Raw genomic sequence first — 17,743 nt, forward strand, 5'->3', positions numbered from 1 at the left:
TATTTTTCAGCTACAAAAAACATACAGTATGCCTCTATAGTATTTATAGCAAAAATTTCCTTCACTTCCAATGAAGTTCAATCAATTATAAACGCGTTTAGGAAGCAGTTTTTTCACATTAACCTCTTGGTCTGAAAAGTGAAGTTACTTAAACCTGCATTCTGTCCAACAGCCAGCAGGGGGCGACTCCTCCGGCAGCAAAAATAAGTCTGATTGTGTAGAAGTCTGTGAGAAAATCCTCTTACTTCTTACTTAATCTGCTCCCTCAGTGACCATTTTCCTGATGAGCTTTTGGTCTCTGTCGCTAGTTTCAGATCTCCTTTAGTACGGCAGGATATTCATTTTGTAAATTATGGTCCTGTTTTGAGGAAAATAGACAATAAAACGGAGTGTGTTTTAGGTTGCATGTGTTCGTTTCCTGGATTTTTCAGTTAGATTTATAATTGTGTTGTGACAGAGTAATGTCTCTGTGGGTATGTCCAATTTTTGGATACAGTTTATTGTGCAAAGTTTGAAGGAATAGAAGAAAATTGAGGAGATAAGTAGGCCTAAGTCAGGGGTGTCCAATCCTGGTCCTCGAGGGCCACAGTCCTGCATGTTTTAGATCAGGGGTGTCCAATCCTGGTCCTCGAGGGCCACAGTCCTGCATGTTTTAGATGTTTCCCTCTTCCAACACACCTGATTCAAATGATCAGAATCGGTATCAGGCTTCTGCAGAGCTTGATGTTGAGCTGATCATTTGAATCAGGTGTGTTGGAAGAGGGAAACATCTAAAACATGCAGGACTGTGGCCCTCGAGGACCAGGATTGGACACCCCTGATCTAAAACATGCAGGACTGTGGCCCTCGAGGACCAGGATTGGACACCCCTGGCCTAAGTGTTAATTGAAAACATAGGACGGTTGCTGTAAACGTTCACACCACCTCATGCCTTCCCTGAATTCCTGCAGCCGAAAGACAACCTTTAGGGATGCCCTGAGCCCAATCACGGGAACTTTTACGAGACCGATAGTGGCACAAACCTATGCCTTATTCTTTGTTTGCCCCTGTTGTAACAAGTTGTAAAAAAAGCCACGATAACATTGCCCAAATGTATCCCTGCATCATTCACCAATAATTCTCTGGCTGTAGGTCAGCAAGCCTTATGCAAGTCTTTGTCACGGTGCTCCTTTATTAGCTAACACGACTGATCGCCCCCTCTGGTTGTTACAGTATTAAACAGTAAGAGGCTCCCCCTGGGGGCTCAACCAGGTAGCACAGCTGATGCGCAATACTTGAAGTTTGTATAATCTAGGAAAATAGTATCGGCAAATAGAAAGTATTAACTGACTGGATTGGATCAGGAGCAAAAACAAAACATAGAACAGGTCATCTCTAACGGTTATTATTAAGAAGTTAAGAAATAGGAGGGTAAGGCTGTCCTCAAGTGCAGAAAATTAAAGTAATATGTCTTTTATAAACTTCTTACTACGACGTTTGACCCCTGAGCATCACGTCTTTCTCACATTGTGCCGTTTTGCACAGCCAGGCCGAGCCGAACGTGTCGGGTTGTGCACTGCTAATGCTTCCTGGACAGTAATTTCATCCGTTCGCGTCCTGTCGAAGTTGCCAGGCAGTGACCTCGGGGGCAGCGATCCTCCCTGTGTCTGCTGGGAGGGCAGAAACCGGATACACCTCCACCCCGCCGCCTCTCAGAGCAGCACTCAGGCCGAGAAAGTGAGCGATTACACAGAAAGATGTTTAATATTTCATCAGGACAGATTCCCCTCAGCTGCTCTGTAATGGATACATAAACTGTTTTTCTTTCTGCTTCAGCCGCCTGTTGCCTCAAATTTCCCTCAGAATAAATGCTTTTCTGTCCCATTGTCAGCTTCATAACACTCTCATGATACGGGAACTACACGCCGCCCGTTCACGATCGTTTACTCTCCTCTCGTGTGACTTCTGCCTGCGTTTGTGTCCGTGTCGTGACAGTATTTCGGGTTTACAGCTCACAGCTAATCAGAGTATCCCCATTGAATTAATCCTCTTACTTCCCTCTCTCTTCCTGCTGAGCTGTTGGTGCAGAGAAAGAGATTAGTGGAGCTGAGGAAGATGTTACGATAGCTGCTCAAACGCCTCTTTTTAGGAGTGAATTGACCTATTAAATCACTTTTTAACACTACAAACTCAGCTTTCTGCAAGAAATGTCACCTCTAAAGCTCAAGTTTTAACTGACTTGACTGTCATGATGCTTGATGTTTTAATGCTTTGGAACCAATACAACCTTTAGCTGGGAGCAATATGAAGGAATTTTCTGTAAAACAACAGAAATTAGTTGACGTTTTACATTAGAGACCTCTGAATTTCCATTTTACAAAGCAAAAATTTACAAATTGTGATTGTTCCAGGTACTCAAATATGAATATTTGCAGCTTTTCTTGGTTTTGCATTTTAAAAAGTTGAATGTTTTGGAGTTTTGGACTTCAGATCAGGCAAAAACATCAGTCACCTTGGGCTCTGGGATATTTTGATGGACTTTTTTTTTGTTTAATGTTTGATAGACCGAACAAGTAATCAATGAATTGAGAACATCAGCAGAATAATCCTTAGAGTCTGTCATATGCACAAATTTATATCCCTTCATGCTCCGTATTATTCATTGTATTGAACAAATTTACATTTTAACTGTAAAATCAAAACAAACAGGCAAAAACTGTAAATAACAGCCACATCAGATATCAGCGTTTATATTTAAATCAGCTAAAAATATCACGATTTCACAAATATTTACTGTTATTTCCCAATTCCTTTTACAGTTTTTGAAATTAATATTAGTTTTTGACATTTTTTTGTTACTGGATTTTTTTGTTTACAGTGTGTTTGTTGGAATAGACTATTTTAACCTGATGTTTTAGAAAAGTCTAGCCATTTTGTAAAAATAAAAGTTTATGTTTGTGACCCATTTTTAAAGATTTACAACCTCCGCAAGACAAAGTGAGGCGTAAGTGTTTGCAGCTTTTGTGAACGGCAGCACTAAAGGCGAGATGAACAGCCTGCTGACACAGAGAGGATGTGGAAATATGAAATAACTCTGCACACTTAAACAGTAATTCCTGAAAGGCTTTGCTTTGTGCTGCAGTGCTCAAAGTAAAATGTGGCAGAAATAGAAAAAGCTGAGTGAAGAATTCGTGCTATTCTCTACTGACACAGTGAAGTGAGCGTCGGGGTTTCAGAAGCTGCTTCGCCATCTGACCGACACTTCAGGGCCGAGAGCCACAAACACTGTCGAGTTTGGTCTTTTCTAGTCGGATCTGTCGACGGAACAAAACTGCTCAGCTTAAATGAAGAACAGTGCACTAGAACAGACAAAGAACATAATTTATTGCTGTTATTTAAGAGATTTTTACTGTTTTTGTTCAATTACAGAATTGTAAACTAATAAAAATCACATGACTGCAAATTATGTCCACATCAAAAATCTGTATTAATATTTTAAATTATCCCAGTTTTTACTGTTTTTGAACGTCACAGCATTTTATTTTTTGTATTTACATTTCTGGCTCTCTTGCTAAAGGGTTTTCACAGCTTTTTTTTGGCAGAATTTTTTTATGCAGTGTAGTTTTAAACAATAAAAAACAACCCTGAACAACTTTATTATTTTTAAATATTTACTGGAGCAGAATTATAGACTAGTAAAATACCAGAAAAGGGGCATTCATTTACATGTTAATTCTAAGAAGGCCAAAATCGTAAACAAAATTGTCCACGTCGAAATCTGTATTTTTTACAAATGATAATTTTGTTTTAATTTGTTCTTTTACAACATTTACAAACTGCAAATAAAGTCCACATCAAAAATTTGTAAGTCAGCAAATTCTTTCACAATTTCTACAAGTTCTTTCATAATCTGTGAACATAAAATAACAAAAATGCAAAATATTTAGTGAATTATTTTCGCTGTTTTTTTTTTTTTTTAAAACATTTTTTAAAACTTTCTAGCATTCTACCATTTTCTACATATTTCCTCTGACACCTGTGCTGCCAGATTTCCCCAGTTGTCTTTTTAACGGTGCAGTTTTGAACAGCTAAGAACGTCATTATGTTTAACTACTTAATGAGCCGGATCAGGTGCAGGGTCCCCTCTTTGTTTTCATCAGTCTTCACATTAATGAGCCCGTTGGAGGAGACGCCTGGTTGCTAGGCGACAGGAGAGGCTCGCATCAGCGTCGCCGCTGGTTTTCGCCTCTCACCTCCGTCCGCGGCTCCTCCTCCGTCTGTCTCACATCCTCCCCGTCGGTCCACAATCACTGCCTCACCCCTCCTCCCCCCCCCCTCCTCTGTCTGTGGCGGTGAGCGGGTGAGGAGGAGGAGGAGGAGGAGGAGGAGGGTTATTCAGTGATGTAATGCAGGAGCAGGGCATTGGCTGGGCTGACAAATCACAATAAGCAGAGCGAGGAGAGGGGAGGAGGAGAGGAGGGGAGAGGAGGGAGGAGAGGCGTCTCCAGTGTAGCAGGTCGGCGGCAGGATGTCAGAGTCCTAATCGAAGGCAGCGAAAAGGGAGGCAGCGAAAAGGGGCGAATGGATTATGAGAGGAGCTGAGAAAGAGGACATACAGGAGGACGACAGCGGGAGGACGAGGGAGGACGAGGGAGGGGATTCTGGGAATAAATCGCCGCGGCCATTTGCACCACTGCAGCTTCCCGGCCCGAACCGCTGCCTGCCTGTCTGACTGTTGGGCTGCAGCTCAGCTCCCGTGTTCGTTGTGTGGATCTCGTTGTGTCGCCCTCCTCTGTCTGTGTGTGTGTGTGTGTGGTGACTGTGTTGTGTGTTGTCTTCTTCCCCCCTTTTGCAAATATGATGAGACAGACTCCTGCACCCCGGAAGGTACAGAAACTCCATACGATCCTCATTATCTTGTTGGGATGTTGCTGTTGTCATTTGTTTGGTTTTTGTTGCCGGCAGAGGTCACGCTTAGAAGTTTCATTTTGTTTTGTTGGGAATCGCCCTTTTTTTTTTTTTTTTTTCTTCCTCCCCCTCCCCTCCTTCCGCCTCTCTCCAGTAATGTTTGATATTCCCAGCGTGGAAGTGCTGTGTAGTTATGGCTTCTTTTATTTGCAGAATTATTGTAATGCTCAGTTCATCATGTGTCGCCTCATCGTGCAGAATCAGTCCATTTAACTGTGGTGTCAGTACAGCTTGTTCTGGTGTTCTACGGCACGACACTGTGGCTTCAGAGGGCTGTCAGCTCTGACTCGGTACAGCTGTTTAGCTCGGGGTAATTTCTGCTGAATGGCCCGACTCTAATCCAATAAAGAGCGGCGATAACTGGCCAAAGCGACGGCCGTGCCCAAGCCCAGGCAGGCATTCGGGGAAGGAAAGGAGGGAGTCGGCGTGCAGGAGGAGGATCGTTTTTGCAGAAATGTGGCAGAAAGCATCAAAGTGTCTGAGTTTAACAATCTGTCCAGTTTGTTTACCATCCTGAGCAGTGAAATCATCATACGCCTACTTAAATATGGAAGTGCAACAATATGCATTTGTGCTTTTGATGATATCACATGATCCTCCCCAGCAGGTGGAGTTTCTCCAGCGTGTAGGATTTAGTAATATTTAGGTTATTGTTCCTGAAAGAGTTTCCTGGATACATCCTACACTGATTCCTGGAAAGCAGTGTGTAGTTTATGTTTATTGTTTAGTCTCATCCTGGCCATAAAAAGACGCTCATTATGTCTACGATCAATCTGGTTATAAAGGGAATGATGAGTAAATATTTACAGGTGTAAGTAAAGCAGTTTGTTTTCCTTGAATTTCTAGTAAATTGCAGAATTCTTTCCAGGACACTTTCTAGGAAATAAACAGAACTCTATTAAGATGTAATGTAATGGCAATTGTCCTAATTTTTTGTAAAATACTGGCAGTTTTCCTTGTTTTTATGTAATTTTAAGTAAAACTTGTTTAGATTTTGGACTGTTCAACAGAAAAAAAGGTGAAACAAGTGCATAAATACAATTAAAATAACTTCAAAATAACTGGAAAGCTACCTGTAAAAATAGTTGCAGCCCAAATATAAGCTTAAAGGTCAAAAATAGACTTTGAAATGCAAACACGTCATTATGTGTAACATTTATTGAGTGTGATGTTTGGTAATTAATTATGCATTTGCACCAACTTGGGGAAGAAAATGTAGATTACATGGTTGTTGTGCAGCTCCACAGTGAGTTTGTCTCTTAAGCTTGAAGGTACATTGAGAAACTATAAAAGCTATAAGACAGCAGCTAGCTATGTGGAAATAATACGTTCATGTCCACTTTTTGAAGGCACTTTGTTGTCACATATGAGGAACTGGATTTAAAACAGCAGACAGATTCCGGTCTAGCAGGATGACAGGCTCCTCTGTGAACGTGGTGCCACAGAACCGGGCTCCGACGAAGCGGGTCGGGACACAAAGCGGTCAGTGAGGTCGCAGCAGCCACAGTGTCGGTGTTGTTAGCGAGGTTCTGGGTCACGTGGGAGGAAGCGATGAGGCCCTGGAGAGCAGCGAGGACAAAAGACATCATTAGAGGGACGGAGGAGCGTGTAGCCGCTAAATGACGGACGGTAGTTTACAGGCAGCTCCATCCACCCGTTGCGTCCTTTTTGTCTGTGATTTTTTTCCCCGTTTCATATGCCTTGAATCACTAACCCTGGCTGTTTGTTTCCCTCCCTCCTCGACTCTCCTGCTGCCCTTTGACCTCTTCCTCCTCTTTCTGTCCTCCCTCTGCCTCCCTCCTCAGACCACGGCCAGAAGGCCCAAGGTGAGCCCAGTTTTCAACCTCCTCGGGGCGTCAGTTTGCATTACTCATGAGTGTGATTGTCACTTTTACCTCATCGTAACTTTACTTTCATTAACAGGAATAACATTTTGGGTTAAAGCGCAGATCTCTTTCCACATTGTTCACATCAAACCCACACACGGTTGTTTATTTTTTCCACCTGATGCATCTGGAGCTCCTCATGTCACTTAATTTCGGGTTCAACAGGTTTAAAAGTTCCCATTGGTGTTTGCAATTCTGTTTTATCTCCACCACAATAATTCCTTTGCTTTTATTTCGTTTTATTTGAGTTCTGTTATGTACTTGAGGTCTGAATTCATCATGGAGGTTCATTGGAAATGCACGTTTATTTAATGATGCACATTTAAAACCAAGTTGCTGCACAATTATTAATAGCAACTCATAAGTTCAATTAAATTTCTAAATAAAAACACGTTAAAATAAGGAAAAGACACAATGCAATAGAAGATGACGTCATTGGGTCAAAACATTAATAAGTAGAGTACAAGTCAACTAACAAACAGCTTGTTAGTTTTTGCAGAAAGTAAACAACCCAAGTTAACGAGTAGCTGCTAGCTAATGCTACTAATGCTAGTTTCTGTTAAGGCTAGTTGGTGCAGAATGAATCCTGTCCTTACAGGGATGTTGGTATCCTGGTTATGATCATGTTTTTGTTAAATCCTTGGTTTAATGTCGTGCAGGTGAACATCAATGTGAGTATATATGAAATAAGGCTCAACGATTTGGACAAATTGGGGTTTTTCTGACATTTATTGGGATTTTATTTGAAGTTTCAGTTTAATAATCACGTGTGATGGAGAATTACTGCACGAGACTCCATCAAGAAATGCCAGAATCGTATCTTTTTAATACACTTCCTCTAAAAACACATTGTTTTTTGGTTCAGATGTTGGTTTGTATTCATGTCATCCAGCTAATTAGACTCAAACCTTACAATCGTACAATCTAACAGAAAAGCCTGTATATAAAAGAAAAAAACACATAAAAGTCTAACTATCACACAAGGAGAACACCATGAACTTGTCAAGTATATCCTAAACTAAAGCCAGTTGTTTCAAATCCAAATTGATTAATGGTTCAGCCCTAATGTAAAGCCACATATAACCACATTTGGTGATTTTTCTAATAAACCGAAGTATTTTTGAGAAATTTCTCCATCTTCTGAATCTAAATAAACCATTAAGAAACCCCAGAATTATCAGAGAAGTGCTAAAAGTGTCAATATTCAAGTCTAGTTGTCAGTCAGTAAAACAAAAACATGATGGTAAATAATGTCTTAATGTTCAACAGAAGTCCGACTTTGTTGACGTGGAGCATAAAATGTGTCGTCGCCTTCGTTGTGTGTTAACTGTGAGGAGATGGAGAAGCTAAATCCGTCCTCATAAACGTCTTCAACTGAACAGAAATACATGTCAGAGAGAAATAAAAGACAAATCTGAATACCGTCGACCACTAATGGTTCATGTTGAACGTGATCAAAACCAGGATATAACTTCCATTCCATCCAAGTCATCTCCTCGATCTTCTCTGACTTGCTTGAAACTTTAAAAAAATTATTATCATAAACTATGGATATTTTAAATGATATCTGTGAACGTTCAGCTTTATATATCAAGTAATTTTCAAGTTAAAGTTGCCCGTCGACCCACTTTCAGCATGGTTCTTTTGCACTTCGAAATTTGGCCGTTCGAACGACAACATTTCAGAAACATTTAAAAATAAAAGTAAAAATAAAACTTTTATTTCTCACCATGCCGTTTATTCAGAATCTGCAATATTATTGAAGTAGATCAAATAATTTCTGATTATAGGTGAGTTGAAATTTGACAAAAAATGAAGCCATCATGAAAAGTCCTAACAAGCTTTTCAAAGTAAAAGGTAGCTGGAAAAGTTAACAAGATGCATTGAGGAACTATCAAAATAAAACTCCCTCAATAAATAATAATCACTAGAACTAGTGATATTTTCTGAATCGTATAGAGCTGCATGTTGCAATAATACAAAACAAAACACAGAATCGCTTTCAATATAAAATACTTGGTGACAAAAAGAAAAGAAAGTTATTGTAGTTGAACTTTTAATACCTGACTGAGCAGATATGACAAGTTGTACCAAATAAACAGAAATGTTGCTGGATAGAAAGATCCAAGTAAATGAGAAGCAACAGTGAAAATGTCAGGTTTTTATCTTCAGTAGTTCCTGAAATGTTGTTAAAACAGCTTCAAATTTCAATGTTCAATGTTGGAAGTAGGTCGATGGGCAATTAAAAAAAAAAAGAAGAACGTTTTTAATATAACAAGTTCATATCTTTTTAAGTATCCATATATAAAACTTTCAGGTGAATCAGAGATGGTTGTGCAGAAATGGTTAAAAAAGTTTGATAATTTGACATTAAATGGCCCAAATCTGAATTAAAATACAGCAGATAAACATCAACCTCCATTTGGGTCGACTTTCCATCATCCAGCAGTGATTTACACCCAGTGGGATCTTCTCGTGCTCCCTGATTTCTTGCTTTCTTTCTTTTCTATTGTGTGACTAGAAATGTTTTTATTTATCAAATTATTTCCTCCTCGATTCCTGCAGCAGCCGAGCCGAGCTGCCGGCACCGGAGGGAAGGGGGCGGCGTCCGGCTCGGCCTCGGCCTCGGCTGGGGAGATGAGCAGCAGCGAGCCCAGCACGCCGGCCCAAACCCCGCTGGCTGCCCCGGTCATCCCCACCCTGCACTCCCCCGGAAACCCTCCGGCCCCGGTCCCCAGCAAGGTCAGGGTCTCACTCACATTACTGCAGCTGAGCCTTCACAGAGGCTCCCACCAGAATCGGTTTTCATATTTAAAAAGCAGCATAACTACACGCACACAATCAGGAATAAAAAGGTTGACATCTGTGTTCTTTTTAACGCAGCAGGATCAGAGAGGACCCGGAGTGTAACCCACACAGGCAGAGAGTAAAATCAAACGTGACGTCTTTTTGTTATCGCTCCTCCAAATAGACGTGTTTTTTGACACAGCTGTCGGTTTGCGTTGGTGTCAAATCAGAGCCCGAGGCCTGAACCGCGGTCCTTGATTCCCTACAAGGAATGCCTGTAAATCAAAGGGGAAACATGTCATCTGTGGTTAAATGTACGATGTTACAGCGACGTTTTTGTGACTCTTTCATCCATTCATGCTCCGGTTTGGAGCCAATTAAAGACCCTGAAATTATGATGAATTTGAGATTAATGTAGATAAAAGTGCAAATCAATGTCTTGTCAGTAGGAATCCAACAAGTGATTCATTTTAAACCGTAAGATGACTTTCATGATTAAATGATTAGTTGGATCAATAAAATGTCAGAAAGAGGTGAAAAATGTTGATCAAATGTCTTGTTTTGTTCACAACCCAAACATATTCAGCTGACTGCCGTAGAGGAGGAAAGAAACAAGAAAATTATCACATTTAAGAAGCTGGAATCAGAGGATTTAACTTTATTTTTCCCTAAAAAAAACTACTTAGATCAATTAATCGATTATCAAAACAGTTGCCGATTTGTTTACGAGTTGACAGCTAATTGATTAATGCTCTATTCTAAGGTGATTATTTTATCTGACCAACAGTTAAATAAAAAGATGACTTCAATGTAAATGTTTGGCTTTTTTGCCCTCACTAATCAAAATGAGTAATTTTCTGATAGTAAATTAATGGATTTATTGATTATTTGTTTTAGTTCTAGTTCACAGATTCTAGTTTTTTTTGTCTTAATTAATTGTGCTAAATGCATTTAACAGGCTGTTGTCATCAAGTTTATGGACTCAAATGAAATAATCACACGTTACATTTGATTTTAAACATATATTTATATAAATGTCTGCTCATTAATGATATAATTTGGCTGATTTTGATGCTTTTGCTGCTTAAAAAAAAAAAAGAAATCATTTCCACCTGATTTCTCACAGAAATCCTCCACCAGACTTGAGAGTATATTTTTGTAAAAAGTCCTTAACTGGGGATAAAATGAACTTTAACAGCTGATTTTTCTACAAATTGAGGCTGACAAGTTCTCGAGCACGGTTTAATTAGGCCTGATTAAATCGTTGTTCGATGTGAACCAGTGAAGCTGCCTAATTGTCTGTGAACTTCCTCGTTAATCGCGGCTGCAGGTTGAATTTCGGCGTCTCGGTCGAGCCGTCGAGGAGCGACGTGCACATTAACGCGCGTTCAAATGTCAGAGATTATTACTTTAACATTTAGCGAAAAGTCAACGTCGGCGCGGCGTTCAACTCTGAGACGACGATAATCGTCCTCATTCATGTTTTGTCCCCTCAGGAGGACGTCGCCATGGAAACACAGGTGCGGCGACGTGGTGTGATGTGACTCGATGCTGAAGTGTTGTTTTTTTTTCTCTCGCTAACATTTTAACAAGCTGCCAAAAGGTGTGACGCCTTTTAATTGGTGTGAGGTGCTGCACGATTGAATGTTTTCTTTCCTAACACACATTGTGAGCATGAAAAGGTGTTTGTTGGTGTCTCGTCTCCACAGGTGAAACTCTTTGCATATCAGGTTAAATTTAATCTCTGTAAAAATATGAAAGCACAGAGAGAGATTTAACCCTGATGTGCTGCTTTTATTGTTCACTGAGAGAAAAACCTGCAAGATCACAGAAACATGGAGGAAGCAGAGCAGCGTTGAAGCCTCCTGTTGTCTGTTTGAGCGCTTTTACTTTTTAAAAAAAAAACGTGATTATTTTAGCAGCAGAAATGAGAGCTGAAGCTCGTTAAATCTCAACTTTTCCACGCAGGAGGAGGAGGCGCTGCGAGCTCAGGTGAAGGACCTGGAGGAGAAGCTGGAGACCCTGAAGATGAAGCGGACGGAGGACAAAGCCAAACTGAAGGAGCTGGAGAAGCACAAGATCCAGCTGGAGCAGCTGCAGGAGTGGAAGAACAAGATGCAGGAGCAGCAGGCCGAGCTGCAGAAGCAACTGAAGGAGGCCAAGAGGGTAAGGAGCAGCAGACGGAGGAGAGGACGGAGCTCCGTGGTTGGATGTTACATCACAGAATGAAGCTGGTTAGAGGGTGAAGAAACAATTTAACAGGATTTATATCTCTGGGTGGAAATAACAAATATTAAAGTGTTGATTTTAATGCAAAGGACTCAGGCTCAGATAAAAGTAGTGTTTAGAAGACGACTGTCATTCTAATCTGATCAGACTATTCAGAACAGGCCTACGGAGCAGATTAGCACAATTTATGACTTCTAAATCCTCCCTAAAGATATTTTTTTCCCACTTTTATGTTGCTTATCGCTTATTTAGTCATTCAAACTTGAATTTATTTTTTGATAAAGATGATAGTTCCAGTACATTAGATTACACTATGGGCCAAAAAAATCAACAAGTCAATACTAAAAACCAGCATTGCACTGCCACTGTTTTTAACTGTGCCATGAAAATTAGTATCATCTAAAAACACTCTTTGAATCTGTTTCTTCCTCTGTATTGGAGCTTGGTTCAAACTGTCTGAAATAAATTTAATTTCAAACGTCAATCAGGCCAGAATTGAACTTCAGGGTTTAGATTCAGCACTAGGACTAACCAGGAGGTGTTTGTCCATCTGCAGGAGGCCAAAGAGGCTCTGGAGGCGAAGGAGCGCTACATGGAGGAGATGTCGGACACGGCCGACGCCATCGAGATGGCCACGCTGGATAAGGAGATGGCCGAGGAGAGGGCCGAGTCCCTGCAGCTGGAGGTGGACTCTCTGAAGGAGAAGGTGGACGAGCTCACCATGGACCTGGAGATCCTGAAGCACGAGATCGAGGAGAAAGGTACCGAACGTACAGCAGAGCATCAGTAAGAGCTCAGAGAAGGTCATGTGGCTGTGATGTGAACCAAGTCTCTCCTGGAGTTGATTTTTTTGTGACGCGTATGAACTTTAATCTGATCTTTAGTTGAGTGACGGTGAAATCAGAATTTATGTGATGTTTAGCAGCAGCAGCAACTAAGGTCAGTGGAGACACCAGGAAGCTGAGAAGCTTTTTTTAATTCAGACTACAGGAAGATTTTATTTGTGGACATGAATTCTTTTTATGACTTTTCTGTTGCACAGATTACGTGATTTGCATGCATGTCGCTCATGTTTTAGTTAAGTCTGCACATATATAACAGAATAAGGATAAGTTTAGTTTCCTTTCAGACCATTTGAATATAACACGCTGTAAGATTATTGTTGATTTAAAAAAAAAAATGCTGCCTACTGCTATTTTTAAGGCAACTAAAACACTGACGCAATGGCTTATGTCTGAAATGTGCTTGATAAAAACTGCAAAAAACATACGAAAGATAAAAGAAATGTACTATTTTGTGTTGTTATATCACATGGTTAGGGTCCTGTTTCATTCATGTGACATCCAATTTGACTTGTTTTTTAAAATTGTAATGAATGTTGTAACCTTTTTATTACAGAAAGGTGCCACAAAAATAAAGTTATTATTATTATTATCATCATCATCATCATCATCCTCATCATAGTACTAATCCTAACCCTATTATTATTATTATTATTAGTAGTAGTCGTAGTATTATCCTCCTCCTCATCATCATACGACTACTAACCCTATTATTCTTATTATTCTTATTCTTATTATTAATAATAATAATAATAATAATAATAATAATAATAATGATAATACTTGAGCGCAGCCTTAAATACTGTAAGATCAGATGTGTTCTTAAGCTTTGAACTTGTGAGATTAAGTTTTTTTTTATCTGACTGCTGTTAAGTCAGTTTAAATCGATGCATTTTGCACATATCGTGATTTCCAGCAGCATCATGTAAAAGTTTCCTCCAAAACATGAGCAGTACACGTTTCTATAAGCCTGTGGTTAACACTTTATCCTGAATATCAGGTTTTATTGTCATCATTTTAGCACCTATAATAATAATCTGCTTGCTTAAGAGCTCAAAAAACTACATTTCTACACCGTATGTGGAATAAAGCTGCAGGCTGATGGGAAATCAAATGCTGAGAAAGCAACGTGATTTACTGTTTTAATATATTTAGGATCCGTGTTTCCTCTCTGAACTGGGCTGTAATGTGATCAGACTGTAAAAGTGGTGTCTGATCTGCCATCTGTGAGCTCTGAGTGCAGCATGACGGAGGCCGAGTTATCGACCCGAAGGTTTTTTAGCAAGTGGAGCTCATAACGATCAGATCCAAAGAGCGGTGCTGTTTGTTGAAGTGGAGCTACAGACGATGTTCTCGTCTGTCTTGGCAACAACCAGCAGCGACACCAGTTTTCTTCTGAATGAAAAGTTTACTGTCGTGTTTTTGGGTTTGTGTCAGGTTCGGACGGTGCCGCCTCCAGTTATCATGTGAAGCAGCTGGAGGAGCAGAACGGGAGGCTGAAGGAGGCACTGGTCAGGTAGGGGCAGCAAAAACGTTCGTTAGTTTGAGTCACTAAACATAACGTGAGCTCTGATTCTGTGTGTTTTTGAGTATTGTGTCCTCACTGATGTACTTCTGCTGTGTTTCAGGATGCGCGACCTGTCGGCGTCAGAGAAGCAGGAACACGTGAAGTTGCAGAAGCAGATGGAGAAGAAGAATGTGGAGCTGGACTCTCTGAGGAGCCAGAAGGAGAAGCTGCAGGAGGAGATGACGGTGGCCGAGAAGACCATCGACGAGCTGAAGGAGCAGGTCAGAGTTCTGTGTGTACAGCTTTACCGCCGTGACGCTGCGGTTCACCGGTTCTGATGAGGAGGGGTTCTGTTTCAGGTGGATGCAGCTCTGGGCGCCGAGGAGATGGTGGAGACTCTGACGGAGAGGAACCTGGACCTGGAGGAGAAAGTCAGGGAGATGAGGGAAACCGTCACCGACCTGGTGAGAGAAAATCAGCATCGAGTTCATTTAAGTAGAACATTCAGAGGAGTGAATCTTCTGAACCTCAAAATTCACCAGAGGGTTGAAAAAGCCCATTTTCTTGACAGAAAATGCAAAAATTACAGCATTCATGGGAGGCAGGAGCTATAAAAACAGAAAGAATTATCAGATTTTTTAGCTTTCTGACAGTCTGTGAATGTATCATGGTACTGTCAAGGAAAGCGACCACATTCTAAGCTTAAATTCACTTCATTCTACATGTCTGAGTTATAAATTTGCCAAAAATAAACCATTTGCGCAAAGCAGAAAACGAAAAAAACGAAAAATTCTGCAATCCACAGCGCAACTTTGAATATAGAACTCACTCAGCTGCAACCGGCAGTAATTTAACTAAAATTCAGAGAAATTTCAGCTGAACTGGAGGCTGTGCTTGAACAGAGCAGATAGTAGAGAACAGGAGCGACTGAGAGGAAAAGAAAACATACTTGATCAATAAAATAAAAGTTGCATGGCTCAAAAATTGAAGGCAGAGCAGCAGGTTGTTGGAGGATACATTCAGCATGGTGAAACATATGAATAGACACAGTCAAACCGTCTAGCTATAGTCGGCAGAGCCCCCATTTTATTCACAATATTGGTAACGCCTGAAGGAATTTTGAAAACGGAATAATTTCTTTCAGTTTTTGTAAAAAGAAATAATGTCTGTGTCAGTTCTTAGTCATCCAGGTCATGGAAATTCTGTAAAAACAAGTTAAAGGACGTCTTTTTTTGGTTCCTGAAGATGTTTGACCTTCTGAGGAAGTGAAGGAGCCTCTTAGACAAGAGGTGAAACATCTTCAAGAACCAAAACGAGAAGTCCAGCTGCTTTTTACTGAGGCTCTTAGAAAAAAACAGATCATCAAAGAAATGCAGCTTTAGTTTTTGTCTGTTTGTGGCATTATAACATCTGAGTTCTCTCTACTTCTAGTGCTGTTTCCATCGAGGTGCAGGACTTCATATTACAGTAAAAATTGGGCCTACTGAGAGTAAAAATGATGTGAAAGGTGCAAAAAAAAGCAGCTGTTGGGGGTTCAGTGGATTAAAAACGGGGATCTGGATCCTCTTCACCCTGAGCCTGACGTATTCCTCAATAACTCATTCTCCTGCTCTGACCTGCCCTCCTGCATGTATTTATAGGACTGAGGTCAGAGAAAATTAAAGTGCCACAGTTTGCTGAGTCATTTCATCAGAGATATGGGCCATGGCCGTGATCACGCTGCAGTGCCACCTGCTGTCTGCTCGCACTGCAGCCTCCTTTGTTATCCGCTGACCTCAATCAGAGCAAACGGTCCTGCAGAGAAACTCATCTGGTCTGGCAGACAAATGTCATCACTCAGAGTCAGAGTTCTGACATCATTATTGCCTTGATTAATGCATTTACTGTCATGTTAACATCTGTTACGTGACAAACCGATACAAGACAATCAAAAGTCACCTCAGGAAAACTTTCTTGTCATTTGTTGATTGATTAGATGCACGTCGTGTTTCCAGGAGCAACGACTCTTTATTTTAACAACTTGTGAAGGAAGTTGTCAACATTAGTGGTGGAATCTAGTCTGGCTGTAAAAAACAAAAAGTACATATTTAATGCACAGAAATCAGAGGATCTAAATAAGTTGTAGAGCAGAAATGACACAGCAGCAGTTAAAAATATTGATAAAGAATCAGTAAAATATTCATAATATGTCACAAAAATGCACTAACATATCAGAAAACTTTTAGTAAAAATTGTAAAGATGTACTAAAAAATCTGAAAAATGTTAATGAAATGTCAGCAAGTAATAAAGTATCAGATAAAATCAATAAAAAATCAGAAAACTGAGAGAAAGAGTATCTATAATACATGAGAAAAATGCTAATAAAGTGTCAAAGAATTAATTAAAATAACATGTAAAACATTTATAAAATTATTTAAATATATTAATTATAGGTAAATATATATAATTTAGGAAAAATATTTATCAACTATTATATAAATCTTAATTACATATAAAAATGTATTAAAATGTTTGTCTAATGTCAGAAAAAAAATTCCTAAAATCACAGAAAAAGTTTATTTATTTATTTATTTATAAAACATCAGAAAGATTTTAGTAACATATCAGAAAAATCTTAACAAAATATTAGGATGTAATGTAAGAAGAAAACACTAAACCAGTGACGTACGTTGATTCAGAAGCTCTATTATTAAACTTCATTTGATCGTCACCACGGAGTTATTTCTGCTGCATCATGGAGAAACGCTCTCAGCGTCGGCAGTAAAACGTCTGCAGAAACAGAACTAATCGCACAATAAAAGAATAAGTCTAACATTCCTAATCTGTCCTGTCTTCTCGCTGCAGGAGGCTATAAACGAGATGAACGACGAGCTGCAGGAGAACGCCAGAGAGACGGAGCTGGAGCTCAGAGAGATGTTGGACCTGGGAGCAGCGAGAGTCCGAGAGTCGGAGAAACGAGTGGAAGCAGCTCAAGAGACCGTCGCCGACTATCAGCAGACCATCAAGAAGTACAGAGAGCTCACAGCTCACCTGCAGGTACAGACAGGGCTGCTATTAGCACGTTGTTTAGTCGTACACGTTTATTTCTGCTGATTCTCCGTCTGTGTTTGCTGCAGGAGGTGAACAGAGAACTGACCAGCCAGCAGGAAGCGTCGGCAGAGCTGCAGCAGCAGCCGCCAGCAGAGATGTTTGATTTCAAGATTAAGTTTGCAGAGACGAAGGCCTACGCCAAGGTCAGAACCACAACAACCGCTGTCTGGTCTGAATAATAAGCAGCTCTGAGCAGCCTGAGAGTCTCAGCAAGAACAGCAAGAACAGCCGAGTTTATACGGCAACGCTTCTGGTTTAATTTGGTTTGGTTTTACAAACTCAAACATTTTAGGCTCTTTTTCCAGACATAGAATAAGACTAGTCTTAGACGAAAGAAAAAGTGTAGATCTCCATTAAAAGATGTTGTTTAGTCGAGGAAAGAAAAAATACGATAAATGATAAGTAAAATGTAGTTTATAAAATATCTGAAAAATATGAATGAAATATCTAAAAG

At 40.2% G+C, this 17,743-nt stretch overlaps 1 protein-coding gene across 1 annotated transcript in view; it reads left to right on the top strand.

The window, feature by feature from the left end:
- The window catches only part of dctn1b (dynactin 1b), a 63,173-nt gene that overhangs the window by 24,899 nt on the left and 20,531 nt on the right, over positions 1-17,743 (top strand). The window contains exons 5-13 of the mRNA XM_008300892.1: positions 9,399-9,575; positions 11,117-11,140; positions 11,589-11,786; positions 12,406-12,610; positions 14,129-14,207; positions 14,320-14,479; positions 14,558-14,662; positions 17,044-17,235; positions 17,316-17,432. Of these exons, the coding sequence (XP_008299114.1) occupies positions 9,399-9,575; positions 11,117-11,140; positions 11,589-11,786; positions 12,406-12,610; positions 14,129-14,207; positions 14,320-14,479; positions 14,558-14,662; positions 17,044-17,235; positions 17,316-17,432 (1,257 nt within the window). The remainder of the gene's footprint in view (positions 1-9,398; positions 9,576-11,116; positions 11,141-11,588; positions 11,787-12,405; positions 12,611-14,128; positions 14,208-14,319; positions 14,480-14,557; positions 14,663-17,043; positions 17,236-17,315; positions 17,433-17,743) is intronic.

The sequence above is a fragment of the Stegastes partitus genome, unplaced genomic scaffold (assembly GCF_000690725.1).
Source record: "Stegastes partitus isolate 25-593 unplaced genomic scaffold, Stegastes_partitus-1.0.2 Scaffold1604, whole genome shotgun sequence".
Classification (NCBI taxonomy): domain Eukaryota; kingdom Metazoa; phylum Chordata; class Actinopteri; family Pomacentridae; genus Stegastes; species Stegastes partitus.